This window comes from Muscardinus avellanarius (assembly GCF_963383645.1).
Source record: "Muscardinus avellanarius genome assembly, chromosome: 10".
In the NCBI taxonomy this organism is placed as follows: domain Eukaryota; kingdom Metazoa; phylum Chordata; class Mammalia; order Rodentia; family Gliridae; genus Muscardinus; species Muscardinus avellanarius.
Genome location: NC_137796.1, coordinates 70,087,230 through 70,114,675, shown reverse-complemented (window position 1 = coordinate 70,114,675; position 27,446 = coordinate 70,087,230). Strand labels below are relative to the sequence as shown.

At 51.7% G+C, this 27,446-nt stretch overlaps 1 protein-coding gene across 1 annotated transcript in view; it reads left to right on the top strand.

The window, feature by feature from the left end:
• PRKAR1B (protein kinase cAMP-dependent type I regulatory subunit beta) overlaps window positions 1-9,264 on the top strand; it is a gene marked incomplete at both ends in the record, with an annotated part of 153,890 nt that extends 144,626 nt beyond the window's left edge. Inside the window, 2 exons of the mRNA XM_080703338.1 lie at window positions 8,056-8,137; window positions 9,092-9,264. Of these exons, the coding sequence (XP_080559464.1) occupies window positions 8,056-8,137; window positions 9,092-9,264 (255 nt within the window). The remainder of the gene's footprint in view (window positions 1-8,055; window positions 8,138-9,091) is intronic.
• Between the last annotated feature and the right edge of the window lie 18,182 nt (window positions 9,265-27,446).

Genomic DNA, 27,446 nt, shown 5'->3' with positions numbered 1-27,446 from the left:
GTAGCTCAGAGGTAGAATGCCCCTGGGTTCAATCCATAGCTTAACAAAAAAAGAGAGAAAGAGAATGCAGGTAGTCCTGAGGGACAGCTACAAAGGCTCCTAAAATTGTTCTTGTTTGGTTCTACCAGCTGCTAAACCTCAAGGAAATAGAGGCTGCAATAGGGCTGCTCTTCCTCCTCTTCCTCCTCCTCCCCCCTCTGCTCCCCTCCTCTTCCTCCTCTCTTCTCTCCCTCTTCTCCTCCCTCCTCGGGCAAGTTCAGGTCTCTCCTGGGCGGAAGGCCCCAGGCCCATGATCCTTCGATCGCAGTCAGCTGTCTGCCATGGTTCCCTAACACCTGCTCCAGGGACCTGAACCTCTGTGAGCTGCAGCCAGGGCCAGTGGAGAAGGGCAGGGTCAGTAGCTGCCACACCACTGCCCACTCTGGGGCTTGGGGCCTGCCTGGGGCCTGGGTGCAGGGACCCCACCTTTCCCACTGGGACTAGTGTAGCCGCCCCCAGGCCCGTGGAGGGCTTGGTGCCAGCACCCCAGGGGTTGTGGGGGACAGCAGGCAGGTGGCCCAGGGGATGACTCCAGGCCGAGGGACGGCGTGGCCAGAGGCTCAGAGCCCTGTGGCTGGGGGGAGTCCTTCCAGCCAGATGGAGAGGAGATGGAGGCTCCAGACTGGAAGAACAGGTCCTCCTGTGGGGAGGGGCTGGACGAAGGCCACTGGGGAGGGGAGAGGCTGCCCTGGGGCCCACTTCCCCTCTGCCCAGATTCTAAACTCAGGCTCCCACAGTTTGGCTGGGGAACCAGGGACAACCAGGAAGGCCAGTGTTGGGGGTCCGCTTGGGGTGTGGCTTCGAGGCACTTAGGAGCTGCTGGGTCTCTGGCTCACCCGAGGGGGAGGAGGGAGAGGTGCCTGGGCGATGGGTGCATGGGGCGGAGGCTGAGAGGTGGGGAGCCCGGTCCCTGGCCAGTCAAGTCAGAGCTGGCGATGAGGCGCTGTTGAGCTGGTGGAGGGGCTGGAGTGCCGCCAGGAGCCAGCACCTGGTTCCTGCTTTTCTGCTTCTTTAACACTAATGACAAGTGTGTGCATGCACAGACCCATGTGTGCACTAACACACACACCAGCACATGCATACAGGCTACACACACATGCATACTTACACATACATACAGACATGCCAGCATATGCATACACACACTAGCACATGTGGACACACTAACACACACACACATGCATGCACCGGCACACACATGTGCACAATCACATGTGCATACACCAACACATACAACATACACATTCATGTATACACATATATACTAGTACAAGCTCCATACGCTAACACATGCATACATTAGCATGTGCACAGTACACTCACATGCATGTTCTTGCTTGCATACAGCTGCACACACCAACACATAATTGTGCATACATGCCTGCACATAGTTACATGCCCAGACACACACTCAGGTACACCCTAGCACAAGCACACTCACATGCACACGTACAGACAGCAGCACACACTTATCTTCATGCACACATACATGTGTATACACACCAGCATATGGTCATACACACACTGTCACACACCAGCCTACATTCATGCATACACAACACACAGCACACACACTCCTGCAAGCATACACATACCAGCACATGCTCATGTGCACACCAACACATGCACACACCAGCCTGCACACGCACACACACCAGCATGCCAAGTCCATCCAGCACTAGTTGGAGAACTGGGGTCTCTGGCGGAGGCAGGGAGGGGGGGCCTGCTGTGACCCTGGCCTCAAGTGCACTAGAACTGACCAGAGGGGACTGGGGTGCAGGGCATCTGTCCATGCCTGTCTAGGGAGAGGACGTGCCGGCTCACCAGGAACAAGCTCAGTTGCTCCCAGCCCGGGTTCTCCAGGACTGATGGTGGGGTGGGGTGGGCCGATGCTCAGGCAGAGGGGAACTTTGCCACCTTCCTGAGGTCTCTGGGGTTCAGCACACCATGGAAGGAGTCGACGTCTACCATGCACGATGGGTCCGGCTGGGGCCCTGGAGGGGTGAGGCCTGTGAGTTTGGGGGGCACTGTTTGGGAAGAGCTTGCAGGATCAGGATCAGGATCAGATCAGCTGTGGCTCATAGGCGATGGAGACCCTTTAGAGCTCTTCCTGGAACCTCTGTGACCATCCAGATGGAGGGGCAGTGATGGGGGGACAGTTGTAGGGCGCCCCAGAGTCTGGGCTCCAGCCAACACATGGATGGAAGGTGCAGAATAGAGTCGGGGGGTCAGCAGAGGTTCCAGCTCTTTGGGAGGCAGACTGGACAGTGCGCAGTGACCACCAGCCTGGCTGATGCTAAAAAAACACAGGTTGAGTTGGGATGTCTGTCAAGAGCTCAGGAGTTGGGGCTTCAGGTGGAAAGATGACAGGCAGCCGCTTCCTGCCCTGGGAGGCGGCGCCTTCCGAGCCGGTCCGGATTCGGCTTGCTCTTTCCTGCGCACACCTCGGCTCAGAGCAGTTTGATTCATGGCTGCATCTGCCAGGAACCTGTGCACGGCCTGCTTCCCTGGCAGATGGCAGGTGAGGAACTGGGCCACAGAAGGGTGTTGGGAACAGGGCCCGGCAGGGCTGGCAGTGCCCACACCCCCTCTCGGCTGCTGTCCCATTCCACGGGCATCTCATTGATGCCTGGCCGTCCCTGCTCGCCCAGAACGCCGAGGCGCTTCATTAAACACTCCGTTCCCCAGTCGGGCAGCCTGGCTTCCGAAAGCATGGCTGTAAACAGTTCTGCAGAAGGCAGGGCCCTCCCCACCACAGGGCTTTAATCGTTGTGAAGTCTGGTCTCCAGGCAGGGGGCTGACAGTGCTCTATAGGCACGGGTTCCCTTCCTTGGAGCCCTGGCGCCTGAATCCAGGTTAATGTCTTGTTTTCCCACCGAAGCTGCTGGGCCGTGCCTCCTCCAGAGCCCCAGATCTCACGAATGACCCATTAAGTGTTGGCATGAAAACTGACCTTGGCTGCTCACCAGCCAAGTGTGTTTTCTCAGTTGTTCCCAGGACAGCGTGCAGCGTAGGGTGTATGACACATGCATGCTCCTGTCTTGAGCGGCGAGCCCAGAGAGGCTGAGCAGGGCGTCTCTGCAGGCAGCATGCTTGGGCTCCTTAAACAAACCAGGGAGAGGCTGCCCTGCAGGCTACATTTGCAATATGCAATAGGTTAGGGTTTTGGAAAAGCCACCTCTGCAGTGAGCAGAAAAACTGATTTGCCTGCAATTGAAATTGCCTTGCCTGGGAAAGTTTTGCTTGCAATCATTGCCATGTGCGTGGTTTTGGGGACCAAACCCAGGGGCTTTCTACCTCCAAGCTACACTTCCAGGCCTTTTTGAAGTTTTTTTTTATTTTGACACAGGGTCTTGCTAAGTTACCGTGTGCTAGTCTTGAACCTGTGATCCTCCTGTCTCAGCCTCCCAAGCACCAGGATCACAGGTGTGCACTAGCACATCTGGCTGCAACCATTGCTTTTTGTTTATTTTGTTTTATTTTATTCTTGGTACTAGGGGTTGAGTCCCCAGAGACATTCTACCTTCAAGCTATACCTCTAGCCCTTTTTAAAATTTTTTTAATGTTTTTGTATTTTGAAACAGGGTCTTAAGTAGCTAGCCTCAATTCTCTGATCTTCCTGTCTCTGCCTCCCCAGTACTGGGATTACAGGCCTTTGCCACCACAGCTGGGTGCAACTATTGCTTTTATCAGACTTCAGAAGGTGTATGGATGGGCGCTTTATTTAGGAAATCTCAGAGCCACTGGGGATGTCCTGCTGAGGCATGGGCGGGTTTAGTGCTCTGTGCCTGAGATCCTTGTGTACGTGCATGTGTGTGGGCTCATATGTAGGCTTCTGCTTTAGCTTAATACAGAAACTACAGAAACAAGCAAACAGTAGACGTGTGTGGAACATAACACTGGTTGGTTAAGTGAGAATTCCCCAAGTTTGGAGGAGTTTCATTAGAGGGAGGAATTTGTCACAGAAGCCATGACCCATAGAACAAGCATTTGGCGTCCATCCACCCCTGGATATCCTTGCAGCCTCTGTGATTACCCGTCTAGTTTGGCGCCTGGGAAGCTGCATGTGAGGGCTGTGGTGTCGGCTGGTCCTGCCCCAGCCCACGGACCAGGAAGCTGAGCCTTGCTGGGGACTGGCTGGCACAGCAGGACGGGGCTTGTCCAGCCTCTGCCTGAGGTACAGCCTGATTTCAAGTCAGGGGATGGCTCAAGGTTGATGGGTCCCCCACAGGGACTGTTTCCGTGGGTTCTTGGGATGTCAGAAGAAAGCCTCCGGAGGGTGCATCTCCGGCTCCTTCCAGGACCACCTGGTCCTGCTGCTTCCTGCCTGTGTCTTCCCTTTGCACTTGTAGAAAGCGAGATCTGTTTCCACATTTGGCAGCAAAATTATATTTCATTTAAAATGTATTACTTCTTGCCAGGCGTGGTGGCGCACGCTTGTAATCCCCATGCTTGGGAGGCGGAGACAGGAGGATCACGCTGGCTTAAGAGACCCTGTTTCCAAAAATAAAAAAGTATAAAATAGGTCTGGGAGTGTAGCCCGGAGATAGAAGGGCTTCCAGGAACCCCAGTACCACATAAATAAATATATATATATATATATATATATATATATATATATATATATATATTTCTTTAGCTAGGTGTAGTGGCGCACAACTAGTAAACCCAGTGCTTAGGAAGCTGAGACAGGAGGATCACATGTTCACAGCCAGCTTCTGCCACTTAGTGAGGCCCTCAGCATCTCAGCGAGACCCTATTTTTAAAAAAAAATAGTCGGGCATGGTGGCACGTGCTTATAATCCCAGTACTAGGGAGGCGGAGACAGGAGGATCACAGGTTCACGGCCAGCCTCAGTGACTTAGCCTCTCTGCAACTCAGACCCTGTTTCCAAATAAAGAATAAAAAATAGGGCTGGAGGTGTAGCTTGGAGGTAGAACGCCCTTGCATCCAACCCCTAGTACCAAAAGTGTGTGTGTGTGTGTGTGTGTGTGTGTAATTTAAGGGGAAAAAGGAGGATTGAGGAAGGAAATAATATGGCAATATATGAAGGTGTTACTATCAATCTCACTAACATGTTCAGGGAGGAGGAAGGGGAGGCAGCAGGGTAGAATGTGGAAGGAAACGCACCAAGCTCTGTGTTTGTATATTTGTATCACATGGAACCTCGCTATGATGTATAATTGAATTCACTAATCAATAGTGAAAGTAATTTAAGGCCTATTGTGTGTGTGTGTGTGTGTGTGTGTGTGTGTGTGTGTAAATACCTATTTACTGTAACCCCAGTATCCACCAGACCCCTGCCCAGGCCCTGGGATCTTTTCTTCCTCCATCAGCAGATAATGTTGCTGTCAGCCTGGGTTTCACACACTAATTCTATAAACCAGAGGCCCTGGAAAGTGATCCCAAATGTAACTTGGGAAATTGTTAAAAATGGGGACAAAAGGCATATGCTTAGTATATAACAGAAAAGCATACACGGAAAAGAGAGCTGGGTTGCCATGACGGCACATCATGCCCAACCACACGGCTCCGAGAGGTTCTCCCCATGGAGGGCGCAATCTGCCCTCGGGCCCCATCTGAGCTGCGCACACCAGGACCATGTTCGGCTCCCAGAGTTACAACAGCTTTGGAGCCCAGGAAGCTCAACCAGACGGCCTGCTGGAGTCCCGCCCCTGCGAGAGCAGCCCAGGTCACCCCACCCGGCGCCGGAGCCCTGCGAGGGAGGGCGCCTCCGGTTCCCCCTGTGCCCTGGGCAGGGGAGCTCCCTTGTCCCCCTCCCTGCTGCCTTGATGGAAAGTCCTGATGTTTATACGGCCCCTCCATCCATCAGCTGGAATCATAAACACTCAGCGGCCCCGAGCCAGTGGCCCCTGGCTGGAGGGGGCCGGGCGGCTGGTCCCGCTCTCAGGGGCTGCTGATGGGTGCCTGGGGATTCCAGGCACGGTGGGCACCAGCGAGGCTTTGACCCGTCTCCTCCAGACTGTGGAAAGGTGGGAGTTACTCATTAAGCTGGGCCCAGCTGGCTGGTGCTTAGAAGGCTGCGCTGGGTGAGCCAGGGCCGACGGAGCCCGCCATGAAACGAAATGCTGCGACGTGACAGGTGGCCCTGGGGGCCTGAGATGTGCCAACACCAGGACTTTGGTTTTCCCAGCTGTAAAATGGGATGCAGCAGCCTTCAGGTACCTGCAGCTCCGTGCGGGATGAAGGCCTGCCTCTCGGAGACTGGGGCTAGCCAGATGGGAATTCTGGAATCCGCCGATGCTGGCCAGCAGGCTGACCGTGCTCAGCGCTAAAAGCAGGCAGTTAGACAAGCGCCGGGAGGCACGGTTATAATCCCGGTGCTTGGGAGGCTGAGACAGGAGGATCGGAGTACCTGTTTTAAAGTAGAATAGGGCCTGGAAGCAGAGGTAGCTCAGAGGTTGAACATCCCTGGATTCTATCACCAGTCCCCCCCCCCCCATATACAAAGTTGACGTGGTGGCACATGTAATCCCAGCATTCGGGAGGCTGAGACAGGAGGATCCAGGTTCGCGGACAGCCTCAGCTACTTGGTGAGGCCCTCTGCAACTCAGCAAGACCCTGTTTCAAAATAAAGAAGAAAATGCAGGGCTGGGGGTGTATCTCGGAGGTAGAATGCCCCTGGGTTCCATCCCCAGTACTGAAAAAAAAATACAAAGTCGGCTGTTTCTACAGAGTGGCAGCCTGTGTCTGTCTGTCTGTCTGTCTGTCTGTCCCTCTCCCCCACCCCCTTTCTTTCTCTTTCTCTCGGGCTTGAATCCAGGGCATTCTATCTCCAAGCTATGCCTTGAGCCATTTTCATTTTTTATTTTGAAGCAGACATTCAGTAAGTTGCTGAGGCTGGCCTTGAACCTGTGATCCTCCTGCCTCTGCCTCTGCCTCTCAAACACCGAGAAGACAGACTTGTGCGACTATGCCCAGAGCCTCTCTCTTAACCTTCCCTTAGATCCCTAAAGGTTACCAGGGAAGAAAGTGTCTCAGACAGGAAGAACTCGCCCAAAACATGCATAGCTGGCAGGTCTGGGGCCAGAGCCCACACTTGGCTCTCAAGCTGACCTGAGACAAACCCCGCTCCCAGCCCAGCCCCCCAGGCTGCACAGTCTGGGAGCCATTGGCAGCCCAGACACCCCGGATGCCCTGCCCAAGCTCTCCTGCACACCGCATTCCGCGGCGGCGGCCTGTGATATTCTGCCCACAGCCTCTGTGTTAATCATTGAGAGAGCTAGGTCGGCAGACCCCACTCCCCCATTTGAGGGTCACGAGGGGACCACACCGCTTAGCAGGTGTGTGACCCTGAGACACAGGCTGCCCTGTGAGCTCCAGGGTGGCTGAATGCGCCCTGACCTTGAGCTTTGATCCAAGGTCAGCTCCAAGTACCGACCCCTTGGGAACATCCCCAGGGTTCCCAAGGCTGCAGGCACTGGTGGCTTGGCAAGTCCCATTTCAGGGAGCTGCTGTCTGTCCGAGTGGCAATGGGAACTGAGCCAGGATGGGAAAGGGTCTCTAGGAAAGCCATCTGGCTTGGCCCCAGCATCCGAAACTATGTTGTTGTTTTTTTCATCAGTACTAGGGATTGAACCCAGGTACATTCCACCTCCCAAGCTACACCCCCAGCCCTATTTTAATTTTATTTTGAAATGAGGTCTTCCTAGGTTAATGAGAGTCTCACTACTTGGCTGAGGCCGTCCCTGAACCTGTGAGCCTCCTGTCTCAGCCTCCCAAGTACTGGGATTACAGGTGTGGGCTGTAAAGCCTTTTGGGGCAATCTGATCCTGAAGCCCTGTGTGTCCAGGGAGAGAAGAGGACATTAAGAGAGTTAATGTGGAGTGGCTGTCCTCCCAACTGCCGTGGGAAGGACCCAGGCAGGAGGCAGGACCCCTGGGGTGGCCACCACCCATGGTGACCCTCAACAACTGACCACCCCCTCCACATGTGGCCCTCAAGCTGTGTGACCCTCGCCACCGCAACTGACTCTCCTGTGTGCCCCCCCCCCAGGGCACGGCCTCTGTCCTGCAGCGCCGGTCCCCCAGTGAGGAGTACGTGGAGGTCGGCCGCCTCGGGCCCTCGGACTACTTCGGTAAGTGGGGGTCCCTCCCTTGCAGCCTGCGGCATCTCTTTGGGGGACAGGGCTGGGTGGGGAGCTGTGTGGGCCCCAGGGGGAACAGGCTGAGCCACAAGGTGGCTGTGACAGAGGCCTTTCCTGTTGTCACTGGTCGGAATCAGCCAGTCCTGGATGGGGGCTGCCCCGGAGGGGCGGGACCTCTGTGGTGTCCAAGGGGGACACCAGCTGCCGGCCTTTCTGCAGCTATGGAGGTGAGGAGGCCTGAGCACACCTGGACACACCTGGGTAAACCTGGCCTTCTCACAGCCGGGGAATGGGCCATGAGCTCGGCCCCAGCCGCACACCACAGTGCCCGGTGCACGTGGCTTTGCCTAAGAAGCAGCAAGAGATGCCTAGTTAAACTTGAACTTCAGATAAAAAAGAATGCTTTGAGAGTTTATTTAAATATATCCCAGATGGCCGGGCGTGGTGGCGCACGCTTGTAATCCCGGCGCTTGGGAGGCTGAGACAGGAGGATCACACGGGTTCGAAGCCAGCCTCAGCTACTTATTGAGGCTTTCGGCAACTTAGTAAGACCCTGTTTCCAAATAAAATATAAAAGAGGTCTGGGAGTATAGCCCGGAGGTAGAAAGCCTCTGGGTTCCACCCCCAGTACCACACACACACACACACACACACACACACACACACACACATAAATAAATAAATAAAAATAAATATATCCCAGATATCCCACAGGACAGACACTAAAAATCTACCCGTGAGCTACACCCTCAGCCTTTTTGTGACCTTTAAGTGGCCGAGGCTAACCTCCAACTTGCGAGCCTCCTATCTCAGCCTCCCAAGTACTAGGATTACAGGTGATAGGTACTTGTATTTGAAATTCACTGGCACTTTGGGGTCCTCTCCCAATCTGGCAGAAGGAGACTGGCTGCCAGGGGCCCCTCACTAACTCTCTTTTGCCTCCAGGGGAGATAGCATTGCTGCTGAACCGGCCTCGGGCAGCCACTGTGGTGGCCCGGGGGCCCCTCAAGTGCGTCAAGCTGGACCGGCCCCGCTTCGAGCGTGTGCTGGGCCCCTGCTCTGAGATCCTCAAGAGAAACATCCAGCGTTACAACAGCTTCATCTCCCTCACCGTCTGAGCCGCGCCGTGCCCGCGCCTGCGCCTGCCTCGCTCCCCGTGTGGCTGCCACCTCGTGCTCCCTGTGTCTGGGGCCTGGGAGCTGCTCCGGGAGGCGGCCGGGTGCGTCTGGTATCCCTGCACGGGACCTCCCCTTCCTCTGGACTCACTTTTTGGAATAAAAAATCACCTCGTGCACTTCAGAAACCAAGGGCAAGCAAACAAAATCTATCCCAAGACCAAGGAAGCCACCGGCCAGGTTGAGAAGCCCAAGCTGGCCCTGGGTCCTATGGGGCCCACGAGCAGGATGGGTGAGGGGCCCCGGACACCCTAGTAGCTCTCCCCCTCCCCAGAACCTGCCAGGATGCCACTCTGGGATGCCAGCCTCCCCAGGTCTAGGCCCAGGTGAGGGACAGATTGTGCCAAATTGGGGTGTCCCCAAAGGGACACTCAGAGTACTGCAGAAGTTGAGGGTCTGGGCCCGTGCCTGCCACTCCCATGGGGTCCCCAGAGAACACTGGGTGGAGCCTGGGCCGCCGCAGGCGGATGCACGACGGCTCCCCAGGATGGGCAGGCGCAGTGACTAGAACTCTGCGCAGTTGGCAGTGTCTGTGGCTGGGCGCCCGGAACTGGCAGGCCCCACAGCTGAGTTTGGGACTTTCCAAGACCCGGTGGGTGTTGTGCGGGACCCTTTTCTCTTTGGTGTCAGGGGAGCCCAATATCTGGCTACTTCTCCGCCAAGCAGCTTCTCAGAGACCTTGGAAGGAGAGCCAGGAGTTCTGAAACATTCTGGATAAAGTTATTGGAACCGGAGGCCCTTCCCAGCTGTTCTCCACAGATCCGTCCGTGTCAAAGTCCCAGTCCCGGGAAATCCATGCACCCCCTCATCAGAACCTCCATTCCCTTAAAGGGAAGATGTAAGTCAAGAAAGCCTCGAGCCCCACACCCTTAAATCATCCACTGACGTGTCCCTTAAACATATCTCCAGCCTGATGACAAGAGGGAGCCGGCCAGGCCCAAGGAGTCAATCCAGCAGGTGCTGAGAGCTGAGATTGTGCAGTCACCCCTGGCTGACGATGCCTACAAAGTAATGTGATCAACGCGATGTCCCCTGCTGTGCACGACCTGGAGAGGTGACCCTCCCCGCAGGGACCAGCCCTGCCCCCTGCCCTGGCCACGCCCCGTCCTGCCTGTACCCATGGACTCTGTGGACCTGTGCGCCCTGCCCTCTTACCTTGCTGAGCGCTGCATGAACTATTAAACGTGCAATGAAGTACCTCTCTCCCCAACTCTTTTGTAGATAAGGACTTTGTTTTTGTGTTTCACTGTGTGTGTGTGTGTGTGTGTGTGTGTGTGTGTGTGTTACCGGAATTGAACTCAGGGGCGTTCTACCACCAAGCTACACACACACAACCCCTCCAACCCATTTATTTATTTATTTATTTATTTATTTATGCATTTACTTGTTTACTTATTTATTTATTTATTTATTTATTTTTGCAGTACTGGGGATGCAACCCAGGGGCATTCTACCTCCGAGCTACACCCCTCTTCCTATTTTTTAGCCAGTCTATACTCCCAGACCTATTTTGTATTTTATTTGGAAACAGGGTCTCACTAAGTTGCTGAGAGCCTCACTAAATAGCTGAGGCTGACTTTGAACCTGTGCGATCCTCCTGTCTCAGCCTCCCAAGTACTGGGATTAGAAACGTGCACCACCACGCCCTGCTTTAGTCTTTATATTTTTTGTTTTTTGTTTTTGGTGGTACTGGGGTTCCTGGAAGCCCTTCTACCCCCGGGCTACACTCCCAGACCTATTTTTATATTTTTATTTGGAAACAGGGTCTCTTAAGCCAGCACGACTGGCTTCGAACCTGCACAATCCTCCTGTCTCCTCCTCTCAAGTGCAAGGATTACAAGTGTGCGTCACCACGCCCGGCTAGCCTTTATATTTTTTGAAACAGGGTCTCATTGAGTTGCGAAGGGCCTCAAGTAGCTGAGGCTGTCTGAGAACCAAGATCCTCTGGTCTCCGCCTCCCAAGTGCTGGGATTACAAGCGTGTGCCACCGCACCCAGCCTTTATTTTGTATTTTCAAACAGGGTGTCTCTAAGTTACTTTGTGCTGGCCTTGAACCTAAGGTCCTCCTGCCTCAGCCTCCCAAGCATTGAGATTACCACCCAAGTGGAGCCAGGCACTGTGCATAGCTCTTCACCCTAGCCCTTTTTATTTATTTTTTAACAGGATCTTGCTAAGTTGCTGAGACTGGCCTCAAACTTGCTATCCTCTTGTGTCAGCCTCCCGAGTACTAGGATTACAGGTGTGTGCTACCATGCTCTGGCTTTTTTTTCTTTTTTTATTATGGTAAAATATACATCATAAAAAATTTACCATGTTAACCTGTGTGTGTGTGTGTGTGTGTGTGTGTGTGTGTGTGTGTAGTAGTAGTAGTAGTAATAGTAGTAGTAGTAGTACTGGGGATTGAACCCGGGGTCATTTTCCCTTTGAGCCATACTCTCAGTTCTATTTTTTATTTTTATCTTGAAACAGGGTCTTGCTAGGTTGATGAGAGTCTCACTATTTGCTGAGGTTGTCCTCGAACCCGTGATCCTCCTGTTTCAGCCTCCCAAGTACTGGATCACAAGCCTGCGCCACCAGGCCTGGCTCGTTTTACCCATTTGTAAGCACACAGCTCAGTAGTGTTGCCCGCTTTTGCAGTGCTGTGCAGCCGTCTAATGGCTGCCCTGAGACCAGGCGTGTGAGCTCATGAGTTCATATGAATTTCTTGGTTCACACATCCCTTGATCCCTTTCTGTGGGTGTTTTTTTGTTGTTGTTGTTCTGGGGTTGAACCCAGCAGCATCCTATCTCTGAGCTACACCTCCAGCTCTTTTATTTTTTATTTTGAAACAAGGTCTCGCTAGGTTGCTGAGGCTGGCCTTGGCCCTGCGATTCTCCTGTCTCAGTCTCCCAAATACTGGGATCTCAGGTGTGTGCCCCCACGCCCGGCTCCCTTTGCCCAGTCCTGAGCCCCTTTCACATGCTGCTGGTAGTTGGGTGGACTAACTCCCCAGAGAGCATTTCCTGGAGGCTGGAGCTATGGCCCAGAGTACCTTGAGGATGGGAGCCGCACCCTCTGAGGTCTCCAAAGCCAGGGTGGCTACAGGCTCCCTCTCCCTGCCGGCCACTTGAGGCCCCGTGGCTTTGCCTGGGGCGGCCCGGCTCTGTGCATCTCTCCCAACGAGAGCTCCCAGTGAGGAGCTCTGCGCCTCAGTGTGCCCCTCTGCAAATGGACCTCGGGACTCCTCAAGGCCGAATGAGGTCATTACTGGCAAGAAAGAGCTGGGACAGGCCCCACCCTCAAGTCCTGCGGACAATGACCTTGGCTGGGGCCCTACAGACTGGGACAGTCCCGGCCTCACCGCCCTCCCCTGGACGGAACCCGCCGGACTGTGGTGACTCATGAGTGAGGTCCGGTGGTAATTCCCTTCTGGGCCCTGGTTGCCATAATGGGGAGAATGGCAGCCTGGCCACGTGGGCAAGTCCACATCTGAGAACTTGGGTCCTGCCTTCTCAGACCACAGCCCCCGGCCCCCAGGGCTCTGCCTCCCATCCAGATGAGGTCCCTGGGGCCTCCTCTCCTCCCACCCCTGCCAGGAAGCCTCACTGAAGCCCCGCCATGCTGACTGCCCCCCCCCCTTTCTTGCCTCCTGAGAAATGACCAAATTAGGAAGCACCCAGCTCCACCTCCAGTTGACCAAAGGATTCCCTTTTTCATGGTCCATTGACTCTCTGGTTCTAACCTCTGCCCCAAGGGTGGGGAACCCTCGGTTTAGTCTCTTAATCTGGGCCTAGAGAGCTGAGGCCCATGGCGTGCTTGTGGGCCTCCGGCCCTCGGAATCTTTTCACGGGAATGGCATAACAAAGATCTTGCGCATATAGAGTAGACATTTATTTATTTATGTATTTATTTTGTGATACTGGGGACTGAACCCAGGGGCATTCTATCTCTGATCTACACCCCCAGACCTATTTGTGTGTGTGAGTGTGTGTGTGTGTGTGTGTGTGTGAGTGTGTGAGTGTGTGTGTGTGTGTGTGTCACTGGGGATTGAACTCAGGGGCATTCTATCTCTCATCTATACCCCCAGACCTATTTGTGTGTGTGTGTGTGTGTGTGTGTGTGAGTGTGAGTGTATGTGAGTGTATATGTGTGTGTGCGTGTGTGTGTGAGTGTGTGCGTGTGGCACTGGGGATTGAACCCAGGGGCATTCTACCTCTAGCTATACTCCCAGCCCAATTTTATTTTTATCTTGAAACAGGGTCTCGCTAGGTTAATGAGAGTCTCACTACTTATTAAGATTGTTCTCGAATTTTTAATCTTTCTGTCTCAGCCTCCCAAGTATTGGGATTACAAGCATGCAGTGCCATGCCTGGCTAGAGTAGATTTCCTAATACATATTTAGAATTTGTTTTTTTTTTTTCTTTTTTTTTTTTTGTATTGGGGATCGAACCCAGGGCATTCTACTTCTAAGCTCTACCCCCTTTTTATTTTTTATTTTGAAACAGGGTCTTTTAAAATTGCTAAGGGTGTCCTCAAATCTGTGATCCTCGTGTCTCAGCCTCCCAAGTACTTTCTTTTTGGTAGTGGGGCTGAACCCATGAGCATTCTACCTCCAAGCTACACCCTTAGCCCCTTTTTACTTTACTTTTTATTTATTGGTACTGGGGATCGAACCCAAGGGCATTCTATTTCTGAGCTACATCCCTGTGTTTTTGTTTGTTTGTTTGTTTCCTTACTTATTAACTTATTTTTAAGTTTATTTTATTTTTATTTATTTATTTTTTATACTTTATTTGGAAACAGGGTCTCACTAAGTTGCTGAGAGCCTAAGTAACTGAGGCTGACTTTGAACATGTGCGATCCTCCTGTCTCAGCCTCCCAAGCGCTGGGATTACAAGCGTGCGCCACCACACCCGGCTGTTTTTAAGTTTTGAAAGAGAGTCTCACGGAGTTGCTAAGGGTCTCACTAAGTTGCTGAGGCTATTCTCAAACCTAGGATCCTCCTGTCGGAGCCTCCCAGATACTGGGATTGCAGGCTTGCACCACCATGCACTGTTGTGGCATCTCAGAGTGGCAGAGCATCCCTTTTGCAGAGGCCATCCCAGGCCTCGGATGCCCTTTTTTGATGAGAAGGTTGGGGGGAGGCAGGGTCCTGGGATCCTGGGGTCAAGACCCTTCATTCCTGCTGGAGAGTGGGAGGGAGGGCCAGGTCAGTCCCTGCCTGGCAGATGGTTCCCCAGCAGTTTCTGCCTGGCCCTGACAGGCATCTTGAAGTCTGTACCTGTGTCCCAGCAATGAGGCCACCAATGCCCCAAGTAGGGGTGACAGTCCTGGGGTGCGTGAGTTTTCTGTGCAGGCGGCTCCAATGTCACCCTGGAGGTGTGGCTGGCTCTGACTGTGGGGTCTACACACACTCACTCATGCAGCAAGCCCTCAGGGGTACGCAGGCCTGAGGGGGCTCCAGGGTGGCCCCTGCCCGTTCTAGGTCCTCTCTAGGTCTGGGCTCTGTGTTAGAAAGGTGGTGGTGAACCCGTGTGGCACATGATACACCCTCACAGATCAGCTGCTGGGTCGTGTGCCAGCCTGCACCTGGTGCCCTGAGGCCTGTGGCACAGAATCTACCCTGTGGCCCTGTGGCGCCCCATTACTGATGAGAATGCTGAGTTCAGAGAAGGGAAGTACCTCGCCATGCCACACAGTCGAGAGGCCTCGGGGAGTCAGGCCTGGGCCTTCCCCGCCAGCCTGGACCTGCCCTGGCCAGCTCTGCCTATCCTCGGGCCATAAACCCTGTTTATGGGCCCAGCCACCACCCTGTGGTACCCAGCCAGGTTCCTCCTCCACGGGCAGCCACGCCTCCCGGGAGTCCCCTGGAAACACCCCAGGGAGGAGGAAACCCCGTATAGTGGTGCAAGGATCACGCTTCTGGGGAGGGGCCACAGTGGCTGGGCCATGGGGGGGAGGAGCCACGGGGAGGTGGGTGTGATATTTGGGTCTGGGTGATGGGCCCTGTTCCATCAGGACAGGGGTACCATTGTCCTTAAGGGACAAAGAGGTTTCCAGATCTGGTTGAGAAGACAAGGCCTGTGTGGTAAAGGTGGGGTCTTTGGCCTGGATGGTCCTGGGACAGAAGGGGGGAGCTGCGCTAGATGGTCCCAAGGCCACGCCAGCCTATGAGCTGCTGGAGGAGGCGCCCAGGCTGCAGACCCTGATATGTGGGGGAGGGACAGGGACACATGGGGCTCTCTCCACCCCTTGCTGGGAGAGCTTTCCAAGTCAGCCCAGGACCTCCAGTTGCTGCTATCAAGACTGGCAAGAACCAGGCATAGGAGTACATGCCTGCAATCCTAGTTCATGGAGGGCTAAGACTGCAGGAGGATGGCAGGTTTGAGGCTAGCCTCGGCATCGTAGTGAGTCCTAGTCTCAATATAAAAGATAAAGCTGGGCATGGTTGAGCACGCTTGTAATCCCAGCATTTGGGAGGCTGAGACCTGAGAATTGTGGTTTGTAGACAGTCTCAGTTACTTAAAGAGGCCCTTTGCAACTCAGGGAGAACCTGTTTCAAAATAAAGAATAAAAAATAGGGCTGGGGGTGTAGCTCAGAGGTAGAATGCCCCTGAGTTCAATTCTCAGTACCTCAAATAATTCAAAAAATGGACTGGGTGTGTAGCCAATTGTATAATACACCTGGGTTCTATCCCAAGTACCAAAACTCTTCCCCAAAAGACTGACAAATCCCCCCCCCCTCCTACCAACCCCTGCCAGCCTTGACGCGCTTGAGAACTGTATGGGGAGGGGGCAGTGGGTGTCTGCCTAGAAAGTCAGGCCTCTGGCAGGCAGGGTTTGCTGTTTGGGGGTACCCATGGATGTTTCTTCTGCCAACAAGGCTTGGAAACCCTCTCGAGGTCAGGGAAGAAAGAGGTGCGGAGGGCAGGCTGCTGCTGAGTGCTGAGCGGGGAGTGGGCCTGCACCAGACTCTGGTCAGTTCCAGCTGCCTCTGGACCGCACCCAGCTGTCCAGCTCCTCATTGAGGCCCAGGCAGCAGCCAAGAAAAAGGGGCTGGGGATCTTGGGGAAGGGCTCTGGGAATCGCAGAACTCACCTCCTGCAAGCAGCAGAGACAGCAGGGGGAATCTCCTTTGGGGACCATCAGAATACAGGGGGCTTTCCGGGGAGGACTTGATGGTGGCACCGACCTGCTCCTGCAGGGGCTGAGGTGGGAGGATGGCAAGTTTGAGTCCAACCTGGGCAACTTAGAGAGGTCCTATCTCAAAATAAATAAATAAATAAATAAATAAATAAATAAATAAATTGCAGTGCAGTGCCACATGTCTGAAATTCTAGTACTTGGGAGGCTGAGACAGGAGGATCATAGGTTCAAAGCCAGTCTCCAAAACTTAGCAAGACCCCTAGCAACTTAGACCCCCATTTTGAAAATAAATAGATAAATAAATAAATAAATAAATAAATAAAAAGAAAGCCGGGTGTGGTGGCTCACTCTTGTAATCCCAGCATTTGGGAGGCTGAGACAGGAGGATGGCGATTCATGGCTAGTCTCAGCTATTTAGTGAGGCCCTTTGCAACTCAGTGAGACCCTGTTTCAAAATAAAGAATAAAAAGTAGGGCTGGGGGTGTATCTTGGAGGTAGAATGCCCCTGGGATCCATCCCCTGTATTGAAAAAACAAAATTTAAAATAAATAAGTAAATAAATAAAAAGGGCTGTGGATGTAGTTCAGAGGTGGAATGCCCTGGGTTCAATGCCCAATATCAAATTAAAATAAAAGAAAAAGGGCTGGGGTGTAGCTCAGTGGCAGAGTGCATGTCCTGGGTTCCATCCCCAGCACTGGAGTATGTGTGTGTGTGGGGGGGTAGGGATTGGAAGAAGGTACTGAGGAGCTGGGTCCCGGGCAAGCAGCCAGCTGGTGGCCCTCTGGCTCTGTCCCCCACGTGTACCTGGCACTTTCTAGGGCATGTACAACATCTGGGCTTCCTTCCCTAGAACCTGTGGTGGCTGAGAGTCAACGCTGGGGGTTTAGGTGAGATTTTCCAGAACAATTCCTCTCCTCCAGGTCACCTGTGGAGTGACAGAGGTCCTTCGGGCTCAGAGTCTAGGGTCAGCTGGCCTGGCTCAGAAAGTAATGGGCATGGAAGGGGAAGGAGAGGGGGTGGGGAGGAGGGGAAGAAGGGAAGGGGAGGGCAGGGCAAGGAATTGAAAGTACATTCCAGACTGGTGACTGGCGAGGAGCCTGCCGGGCAGGGGAGGGGACCAGGCTGAGCTGCCCTGTCTGGAAGGTCCCTGGAATCTGTTCCCCTGAGAAGGATGAGGAGGGTGGGGAAGGGCAGAAAGGGAAGATTCCTGCCCCGGGGCTACCCCTGCTGCTGGCCACTGGTCCTTCAAGCCCAGCTCAGGTGCCGCCTGGCCCCGGAAGCCTCAGGCTCCGAATGGCTCCTGGACCAAGGACTCCGTCCAGGCATCCTGTGCAGGACTGATGCTGGGCCCTCTCTGCCGTCTGATCCATCCAATTCAGCAGGGCGGGATGGGGGTGCAGCTGGATCCTCCACACTGGCTGCCTGGTCTTAGATGCCCAGGCAGGTCTCTGGGTTCCCTCTGGCAGGGTGGGGCGTCCCAGGAGGGAAGCAGAGGGCCGTAAGTTTGCCATGTGCAACTCAACAAGCTACTTTTGGTGTTGACCGGTGCCAGGCACTGTCCTAAGTACTTTGCTTGAATCCTAAGGGCTTTGTGGGAATTCATTGCTCACTCTTGGTGTCCTGGGACTGTACTCCCAGCTGAGAACCAGGGCCTTTCCCAGGGCCCCAGGGTTGTAAGTGGGGGTCGGCTCCCTGGCCTGCAGGTGGATTCCTTCTGCCATTGAGTGGGAGGTATGAAGGGAGTATTTCCCATCTCAAATTTCTGGGGGCTACCGACAGCCAGGCTGGGGATTTCAGGGAGCTGGACACTTTTTTTTTTTTTTTTTTTTTTTTTTTTGGTACTGGGGGACTGAACCCGGGAGTGTTCTACCTCTGAGCTAAACTCCAGCCTTTTTTTATTAAAAAAAATTTTTTTTTTTGTGGTACTGGGGTTCCTGGAAACCCTTCTACCTCCGGGCTATACTCCCAGACCCATTTTTATATTTTTATTTGGAAACAGGGTCTCTTAAGCCAGAGAGGCTGGCTTTGAACCTGCATGATCCTCCTGTCTCCACCTCCCAAGCGCGGGGATTACAAGCGCGGGCGCCATGATGCCCAGCTATTTTTAAATTTTGAAATAGGTTCTCACTAAGTTGCCAACGCTGGCCTCAAACTTGTGATCCTCTTGTCTCAGCCCCCCAAGGACTGCAATTAAAGGTGTGTACCACCGTGCCTGGCCAGCTGGACATTTTTTGAGGGGGCCCTTCAGAAGAGCGACAAGCCAGGCTCACTCTCCCTGGGAGCTTTATCACACACAGAAGTCATCCCTTCTCCCAGTGTGACCCCTTCTTGCCACCAGGCTTGGCCTTCCTTCCCCTGCCTTAGGGAGGCACCGTGGGAGCCTCTTCTCCAGAGGCTCTGTTGATTTATAGGAGAGCTGAGGGTGCCCAAGATCTGAGTTTGGCTGAACATGGGCTCATATATCCCATAGCAACCCAGAGTCAGGACGATCCAGGTCAGATGGCCCCGTCCAGTCTTCCTGCCCTTGCACGAGTAGGGCTAATCCTAGTAACCAGTTGTATGTGCTACAAAGCTGAGCTCCAGAGGAGATCACAAAGGCACTCTGGCCTCCCCTTGCTCTCCAAAAGCCAGAGCCACAGGGCCTCCTGTTGCCCAGGCCTCCTGTCTCTAGCTCCAGGAAAGTGCAGCTGCCACAGCTAAGCTGCTCCTGAACGCAGAGCCAGAGTGAGGCAACATTTTTGTTGTTCTTTGGTACAGAACATTGAATTCAGGGGCGTTCTACCTCCAAGATACAGCCCAGCCCTATTTTTTTTTTTTTTTTTTGAAATAGAGTCTCACTGTAATTGTTGAGGGTCTTGCTAAGCTGCTGAGGTTGGCCTTGAAACTGTGATCCTCCTGTCTCGGCCTCCCAGGTTCTAGGCACACGTCACAACGCCTGGTTTGTTATTGTTTCAAGCTAAATTTGGGGGTGATTTGTTATGCAGCATAGAGACATACGGCAGCAGTTGTCATCATTTCAGGGAAATAGGGCTGGTCACAAGACACACCCCGGAGCATGCTGAAATGGGACGGAGCCCGGATGGGCCTGGACCACCTCACTGTGGAGTCGGTTTTACCTACAGGATCGCTCAGCCTCTGAAACCCTGGGGCTCTGTGGGTGCTCCCGGTGGCCTGGTTTTATTGCCCAGTGTGCTGCCTAGGAGAGATCACTCAATCTGAAGACCACGGTGGCGAGCCAGGCGTGGTGGCACATGCCTGTGACCTCAGTACTGGGGAGTCAGAGACAGGAGGATCACAGGTTCGAGGCCAGCCTCAGCAATTTAGCAAGACCCACAAGCAATTCAGCAATACTATTTCAAAATGAAAAATAAAAAGGACTGGGGGTGTAGCTCAGAGGTAGAGCATTCCTGGGTTCAATTCTCTGTACTAAAAAAATAAAACAGTCACTGGGAGCTGGGCACAGTGGTATACACTCCCAGCACTCAAGAGCCTGAGACAAGAGGATCACAGCTTCATGGCCAACCTCAGCAACTCAGCCAGGCTTGTATCAACTTAGTGAGATCCTGTTCCCAGTACCACACACACCAAAAAAAACTCAAAAAATAAGAAATGAGGGTGTAGCATGGAGGTAGAATGTCCCTGGTTTCAATCCCCAGCACAATAAATAAATAAATAAATAAATAAATAAATAAATAAATAAATAAATAAATAAAATTTGTGCTGCAACCAGGTGTGGTGGCACATGCTTGTAACTTCAATACTTGGGGGTTGAGACAGAAAGATTGCAGTTTTGTGGCCAGACTCAGCAACTTAGTGAGACTCTGTTTAAAAAAAAAAAAAAATAAGCTGGGCGTGGTGGCGCACACTTGTAATCCCAACATTTGGGAGGCTGAGACCGGAGGCTCGCAGTTCGCGGACAGCCTCAGCTACTTAGTGAGGCCCTCTGCAACTCATTGAGACCCAGTTTCAAAATAAAGAATACAAAATTGGGCAGTAGCCCGGAGGTCTACTGCTTCTGGAGGGTGTAGCCCGGAGGTCAAATGCTTCTGGGTTCCATCCCCAGACCTGCAATAAAATAAAATAAAATAAAATAAATAAAATAAAAATTAATTAATTAATTAAAAATAGAGCTGAGGGTGTAGCACAGAGGTAGAAGGCACCTGAGTTTATTCTCTAGTATTACAGACACACACACACACACACACACACACACACACACACACAAATAAATAAGTATTGTGCTTTGCTAAACCCTTTTAGAAAAGGGCATTTTCCGTACTTGGGCCATTAACCTAAATGTCCTTTGTGTATATTAACCTAAAGGTCCTATACCAGACGGAGGACTAGAGAGAGAACCCGGGGCCGTAGTCACGCTGCCCCAGGGCCAAGTGACCGCTGTCTGTGCAGAAGCTGGGTAGCAGTGGGTCCCCACTGCTCTAGCTCCCCGGATGCTCCGCATGAGCCCTTTGTGCTTGTTTCTGCCTGTGATTCCCCCCTTTCATACCAGTCTTCCCTCCCTCCCTCCTTCCTCCCTCCCTCCCTCCCTCCCTCCCTCCCTCCCTCTCTCTCTCTTTCTTTCTTTCTTTCTTTCTTCCTTTCTTTCTTTCGTGGTACTGGGGTGGGCTACACTCCCAGACCTATTTTTATATTTTTATTTGGAAACAGGGTCTCTTACACCAGCGTGGCCGGCTTTGAACTTGTGCGATCCTCCTGTCTCTGCCTCCCAAGCGCGGGAATTACAAGCGTGTGCCACCATGCCCGGCTCCAGTCTTCATTTTCTGATGATAGAACATGAACATAAACCTGACAGACAAATGTGGTTTATTTATTTGTTTGTTTGTTTATTTATTTGCGGTACTGGGGATTGAACTCAGGGCATTCTACCTCCGGGCTACATGCCCAGCCATGTTTTCTTTCTTTATTGTGAAACAGGGTCTCACTAAGTAGCTGAGGCTGGCTGTGAGCCTGCGATCCTCCTGTCTCAGCCTCCCCAAGTACTGGGATTACAAGCATGTGCCGACACATGCAGATTAAAAAAAGTACCCAGGACCACTGGAAATGTAATGCTAGCACATACCTGAAGAGTTCTGTTAGCTTAGGCTTTTTAATGTTTACTACATGGCTTTCATTTCCTTTTTTCTTTCTTTCTTTCTTTTTTTTTGCGGTACTGGGAATAAAACCCAAGGGCATTCATTATACCTCCGATCTACACCCCCCAGCATCCCTCCCCCCCCCTTTTTTTTTAGTCTTTCTTTTTTTTTTCGGGCTACACTCCCAGGCCTGCTTTATATTTTTTATTTGAAAGCAGGGTCTCTTAAGCCAGCGCGGCTGACTTCCAACCTGCACAATCCTCCTGACTCCGCCTCCCAAGTGCGGGGATTACAAGCGTGCGTCACCGCGCCCAGCCTTAGTCTTTTCATTTCTAAAACAGGGTCTCACTGAGTTGCCAGGTGCCTTGCTAAGCAGCTGAGGCCGTCTGCAAACCGCGATCCCCGGGTCTCAGCCTCCCAAATGCTGGGAGTACAGGCATGCGCCCACCACGCCCGGCTGCATTTCATTTCTTAGCTGTCAAGCGCACACTGTCGTTTTCCTTGTTAGAGTGCTGGGAATTGAACCCAGAGGCATTCTACCTCCAAGCGACACCCTTAGCTTTATTTATCTTTTGAATTTTTTGTTTGTTTGTTTTGGTGTACTGGGGATGGAACCCTTCTACCTCCGGGCTACACTCCCAGACCTCTTTTTACATTTTTATTTGGAAACAGGGTCTCGTAAACCAGCGCAGCTGGCTTCGAACCTGCACGATCCTCCTGTCTCCGCCTCCCAAGCGTGGGGATTACAAGCGTGCGCCATGATGCCCAGCTATCTTTTGAATTTTGAAACAGGATGTCACTAAGTTGCTGAAGGACCTTGCTAAATTGCCAAGGCTGGCCTCAAACCTGCAATTCTCTCATCTCGAGTACTGGGATTACAGGCATGTACCACCATGGGTGACTAGGAATCAGCATTTAATCAACGCTTTTTTTTTTTTTTTTTTTGAGGATTGTACCCGGGAGCATTCTACCTTCTAGCTACACCCTCAACCCTATTTTTTATTCTTTATTTTGAAACAGGGTCTTACTAAATTGTGGAGGGCCTCACTAAATAGCTGAGGCTGATCGCAAACTTGTGATCTTCCAGTCTCAGCCTCCCAAGTACTGGGATTACAAGTGTGTGCCACCATGCCTGGCCACCCCAGCCCTTTTTATTTTTTTGGAACTGGGTCTTGTCAAGTTGTTGAGATTTCTTCTTATCTAGATGAGGCTGGCCTCAAACCTGTGATCCTCCTATGTCCGCCTCCCAAGTTCTGAGGCGTGCACTACTGTGTCCAGCTTGGCACTACTTTTTACCTTGGAAAAAAAATTTTTTTATAGTACTGGGGATAGAACCCAGGGGCATTCTACCTCTGAGCTACACCCCCAGCCCCATTTTTTATTCTTTTATTTTGATACAGGGTCTCACTGAATTGCAAAGGGCCTCACTAAATAGTAACTGAGGCCGTCTGTGAACCGCGATCCTCCTGTCTCAGCCACACAAATGCTGGGATTACAAGCGTGCAGCACCACGCCTGGTGAAAAATTTTAATTATGCAAAAATGTAAGGACAGTACAATAAAGAATAGTGAAGCCTTGACTTCAATTTACCAGCCAGCCCTAGGCTATCACTTATGTATGTATCCTCTATCTCTATGAATACCATATTCTCTATATCTGTTTAGCAATCTATAATCTATCAGTCTACCCATATCTACATTGTCCTGTGTATTCACCTCTCCTCTATGTCCATCTGTAGGTCTCTGTGTCTCTGTCTTTTTTTTTTTTTTATAAACAATCATGTGCTACCAAGCCCAGCTCTGTCTATCCATCTTTATTTAATTTTTTTTCTTTTTTGTAGTACTGAAGATTGAACTCAGGGGCATGTTTTCAGAGAATAGTCCATAGTTGGCCAGCTCCAAGGCTGAAACATCATGGCAGCAAGGTGTGGCAGAGGAAAGATGATCAGGAAGCAGAGAAAACAAGAGGGAGATATCGCTCCCGGGGCCACACCCCCAGGGACCCACGTCCTCCAGCCACACCCTGAGCCAACCTCTGAGCTACATCCCCAGCCAATTTTATTCTTTATTTTGAAACAGGGTCTCACTAAGCTGCGGAGGGCCTCACTAAGTAGCTGAGGCTGGTCTCGAACCCGGATCCTCTTGTCTCAGACTCCCAAGTGCTGGAATTACAAACATGTGCCACCACGGCCAGCTATCCACCTTTATTTCTACCCATCGCTAGGCCTACTGTTATGGTCTGACGATGGAATGTCCCCCAGAAAAGCTCATGTGGTTGGCAATACAAAAATGTTCGGAGGTGAAACAATCGAGTCAGAGCTTCAACCTCAACAGTGGATAAAGCCATTGATGGATTACTAATTTGAGTGGACTTGCTGGGTGGTAACTGTGGGCAGGTGGGGTTCGGCTGGAGGACGTGGGTCCCTGGGGGTGTGGCCCCGGGAGCGATATCTCCCTCTTGTTTTCTCTGCTTCCTGATCATCTTTCCTCTGCCACACCTCGCTGCCATGATGTTTCAGCCTTGGAGCTGGCCAACTATGGACTATTCTTTGAAAGCACAACCCAAAATAGACCTTTCCTTCTCTAAATTGTTATTGGTGAGTATATTGGTCATACTGATTTAAAAAAAGCAAACTAATAGATCTACTGATCTTTATGTCAATCTATCTCTATGTCTACCTCTCTCTACTCTTTATCTATCTATCTATCTATCTATCTATCTATCTATCTATCTATCTATCTACCTATCTATCATCTATCTAATCCATTCATGCATCACCCATACTCCCCTCCAAACCACTTGCACAGAAGCTGCAGCCCTCAGGACCCTCCTCCCATGTCCCCGGCATCCCCCAAGGGGATGCATCACTGTAGCACAACGAATGCATTCAGGGCTCAGTCTCGGTACAACCCAATGCTTCTCCGGGGTCCAGGTGGCTGCCAGCTGCCTACTGTGGAGTGTGGGCCTTGGGGGGCAGGCACAGTATTGAGCTATGTGCCTCTTCAATCTCCTTTAGTCTAGAACAGCCCCCCCACGTGTCTGTCTCCATGAGGGTGGAGCCTGACGTCCAAACATGTCTCTCTATGTGGGTTTGCCTGAATCATCCCTAGGGCTGGACTGAGGTGAATTTGTAGAAGGAAATGCCTTGTGCAATTCTGATTTTATACAGACTATATATATTACTATATGTATATATAGTAATATGTATATACTATATATACAGTAATATGTATATTACTATATATACAGACTATATAATATATATATTGTGATACTGGGGATGGAACCCAGGGGCATTCTACCTCTGAGCTACATCCCCAGTCCTATTTTTTATTCTTTATTTGGAATTAGCGTCTCACTGAGTTGCAAAGGGCCTCACAAAGTAGTAGCTGAGGCTGTCCTCGAACCGCAATCCTCCTGTTTCAGCCTCCCAAATGCTGGGATTACAAGTGTGCGCCACCACACCTGGCCTGCCTATCTATCTATCTATCTATCTATCATCTATCTATCTATTTTTGTGGTACTGGGGCTCCTGGAAACCCTTCTATCTCCAGGCTACACTCCCAGACCTATTTTTTATAAATATATTTTTTATTTGGAAACAGGGTCTCTTAACCCAGCAAGGCTGGCTTCGAACCTGCGGGATCTTCCTGTCTCTGCCTCCCAAGCGTGAAGATTACAAGCATGTGCCACCACGCCCGGCATCTGGCCTATATATATTTTTTAACAAGTTAAAATTCATTCATACATTCATTTATTTATTATGGTACAGGAGATTGAACCCAGGGATGGTCTACTACTGAGTTATACTCCGACACTATTTTATTTTTTATTTCAAAACAGGGTATTGCTAAGTTACTACTACCTGACCTCTGACCTGCCAATTGTTCTGACTCAGCCTCCCAAGTGATGGCATTACAGGTGTGTGCCACCACACCTAGCTTTCTTTATGTGTGTGTGTGTGTGTGTGTGTGTGTGTGTGTGTGTGTGTGTTGCTGGGGACTGGTTGAATCTTGGTGTGCTTGACAACTGAGCTACGCCCCCAGATCTTCTCATTTTATTTTTTAAATTTTGCACACACTTGTAATCCAGCATTTGGGAGGCTGAGACAGGAGGATCACAGGTTCACAGCCAGCCTCAGTTACTTAGTGAGGCCCTCCACAACTTAGTGAGACCCTGTTTCAAAATAAAGAATAAAAAAAATCAGGCTGGGGTGTAGCTTGGAGGTAAAATGCCCCTGGATTCAATTCCCAGTACCACACACACACAAAAAAAATTGAGACAGGGTCTCACTAAATTATTGTGCACTGACCTCAGACCTATCTAGGATCCTCCTGTCTCAGTCTCCCAAGAACAACCTAATTTCTTCTTCTATCTGAATGTGTTTAGGGTTAAAGGGCCATTTGTACCTCTCTCTCTCTGTGTGTGTGTGTGTGTGTGTGTGTGTGTGTGTGTGTGTGTGTGTGTGTATACCCATGCATGTATATGTTACTGGGGATGGAATCCAGGGGCATTCTATCTCTGAGTTATATCCTTAGCCTTATTTTATTTTATTTTATTTTATTTTATTTTATTTTATTTTTTGGGTGGTACTGGGGGTGGAACCCAGAGGCTTTCTACCTCCGGTCTATACTCCCAGATGGCATTTTATATTTTATTTGGAAACAGGTCTCACTAAGTTGCTGAGAGCCTCACTAAGTAGCTGAGGCTGGCTTTGAACCTGGCTTCGAACCTGCGCGATCCTCCTGTCTCAGCCTCCCAAGTGCGGGGATTACAAGCGTGTGCCACCACGCCCGGAAGCCTTATTTTATTTTGAAACAGAGTCTCACTGAGTTGCAGAGGGTCTCACTAAGTAGCTGAGGCTGGCTGCAAACCTGTGATCCTCCTGTCTCAGCCTCCCAAGTACTGGGATTACAAGCATTCCCCCCACGGGCAGCCCATGAGTGACACTTTATGAAGACCTTTTCCATGGTTTGTGATGTCCCTCCTCCACGGCAGAGCCTTTTCTGGGGTCCTGAGTGATAGCTACCCCACTCTGAGGACCTCCTATGACTGCGACTTCTCCTCTTCCCCCCATCCCCACCCCCTCCTTCCCAGTCCCCCCAGCCAGGCCTCCTCAGGCTGCCCTGTTTCCTCTGCCTACTGCGGACGGACGTTCTGTCCGACGGGCACGTCTGCTCAGGGTAGCTGCTGGCCTCCTGACTCCAGAGGTTTTTCCAGTTGGTCAGGGCCGTGTCTCCAGAGGCTGGAGGAATTTCATTGTCCTCTTTTGGCAGAGGTCATGGCAGCTAGCCTGTGTGTTTCAGCTGTCACAGGGGCCCAAGGGCCCAGCCTGGCTCCTAGGCCTTCCCTGGGGACACCCACACCTTCGTCTGGAGTAAGCCCTGTCAAAACCTGGCGGTACCCAGGCATGGTGATACACGCCTGTAATCCCAGACCTTGGCAGGCTGACACAGGAGAATCGCATGTTTGAGCTCAGCCTCAGCAATGTAGTGAGACTCTCTGCAACCTACCAAGACCCTGTCTTCAAAACAACACAGCCAGGCATGGTGGCACATACTTGTAATCCTAGCATTTGAGAGACTGAGAAAGGAGGATCGCGGTTTGAGGACAGCCTCAGCTGCTTAGTGAGGCCCTTTGCAACTCAGTGAGACTCTGTTTCAAAATAAAGAATAAAAAAATAGGGCTGGGGGTGTAGCCCAGAGGTAAAATTCCCCTGAGTTCAATTCTTAGTACCTCAAATAATAATTTAAAAAAAGGACTGGGGGGGTGTAGCTCAGAGGTAGAATATACCTGGGTTCTATCCCTAGTACCTCAAAAAAAAAAAAAGTAAATAAATAAAAAAGGCTGGATGCATAGCTCATAGGTAGAACGGGTGCCCAAGGGTTCAATACCCAGTACCAAAAAAAA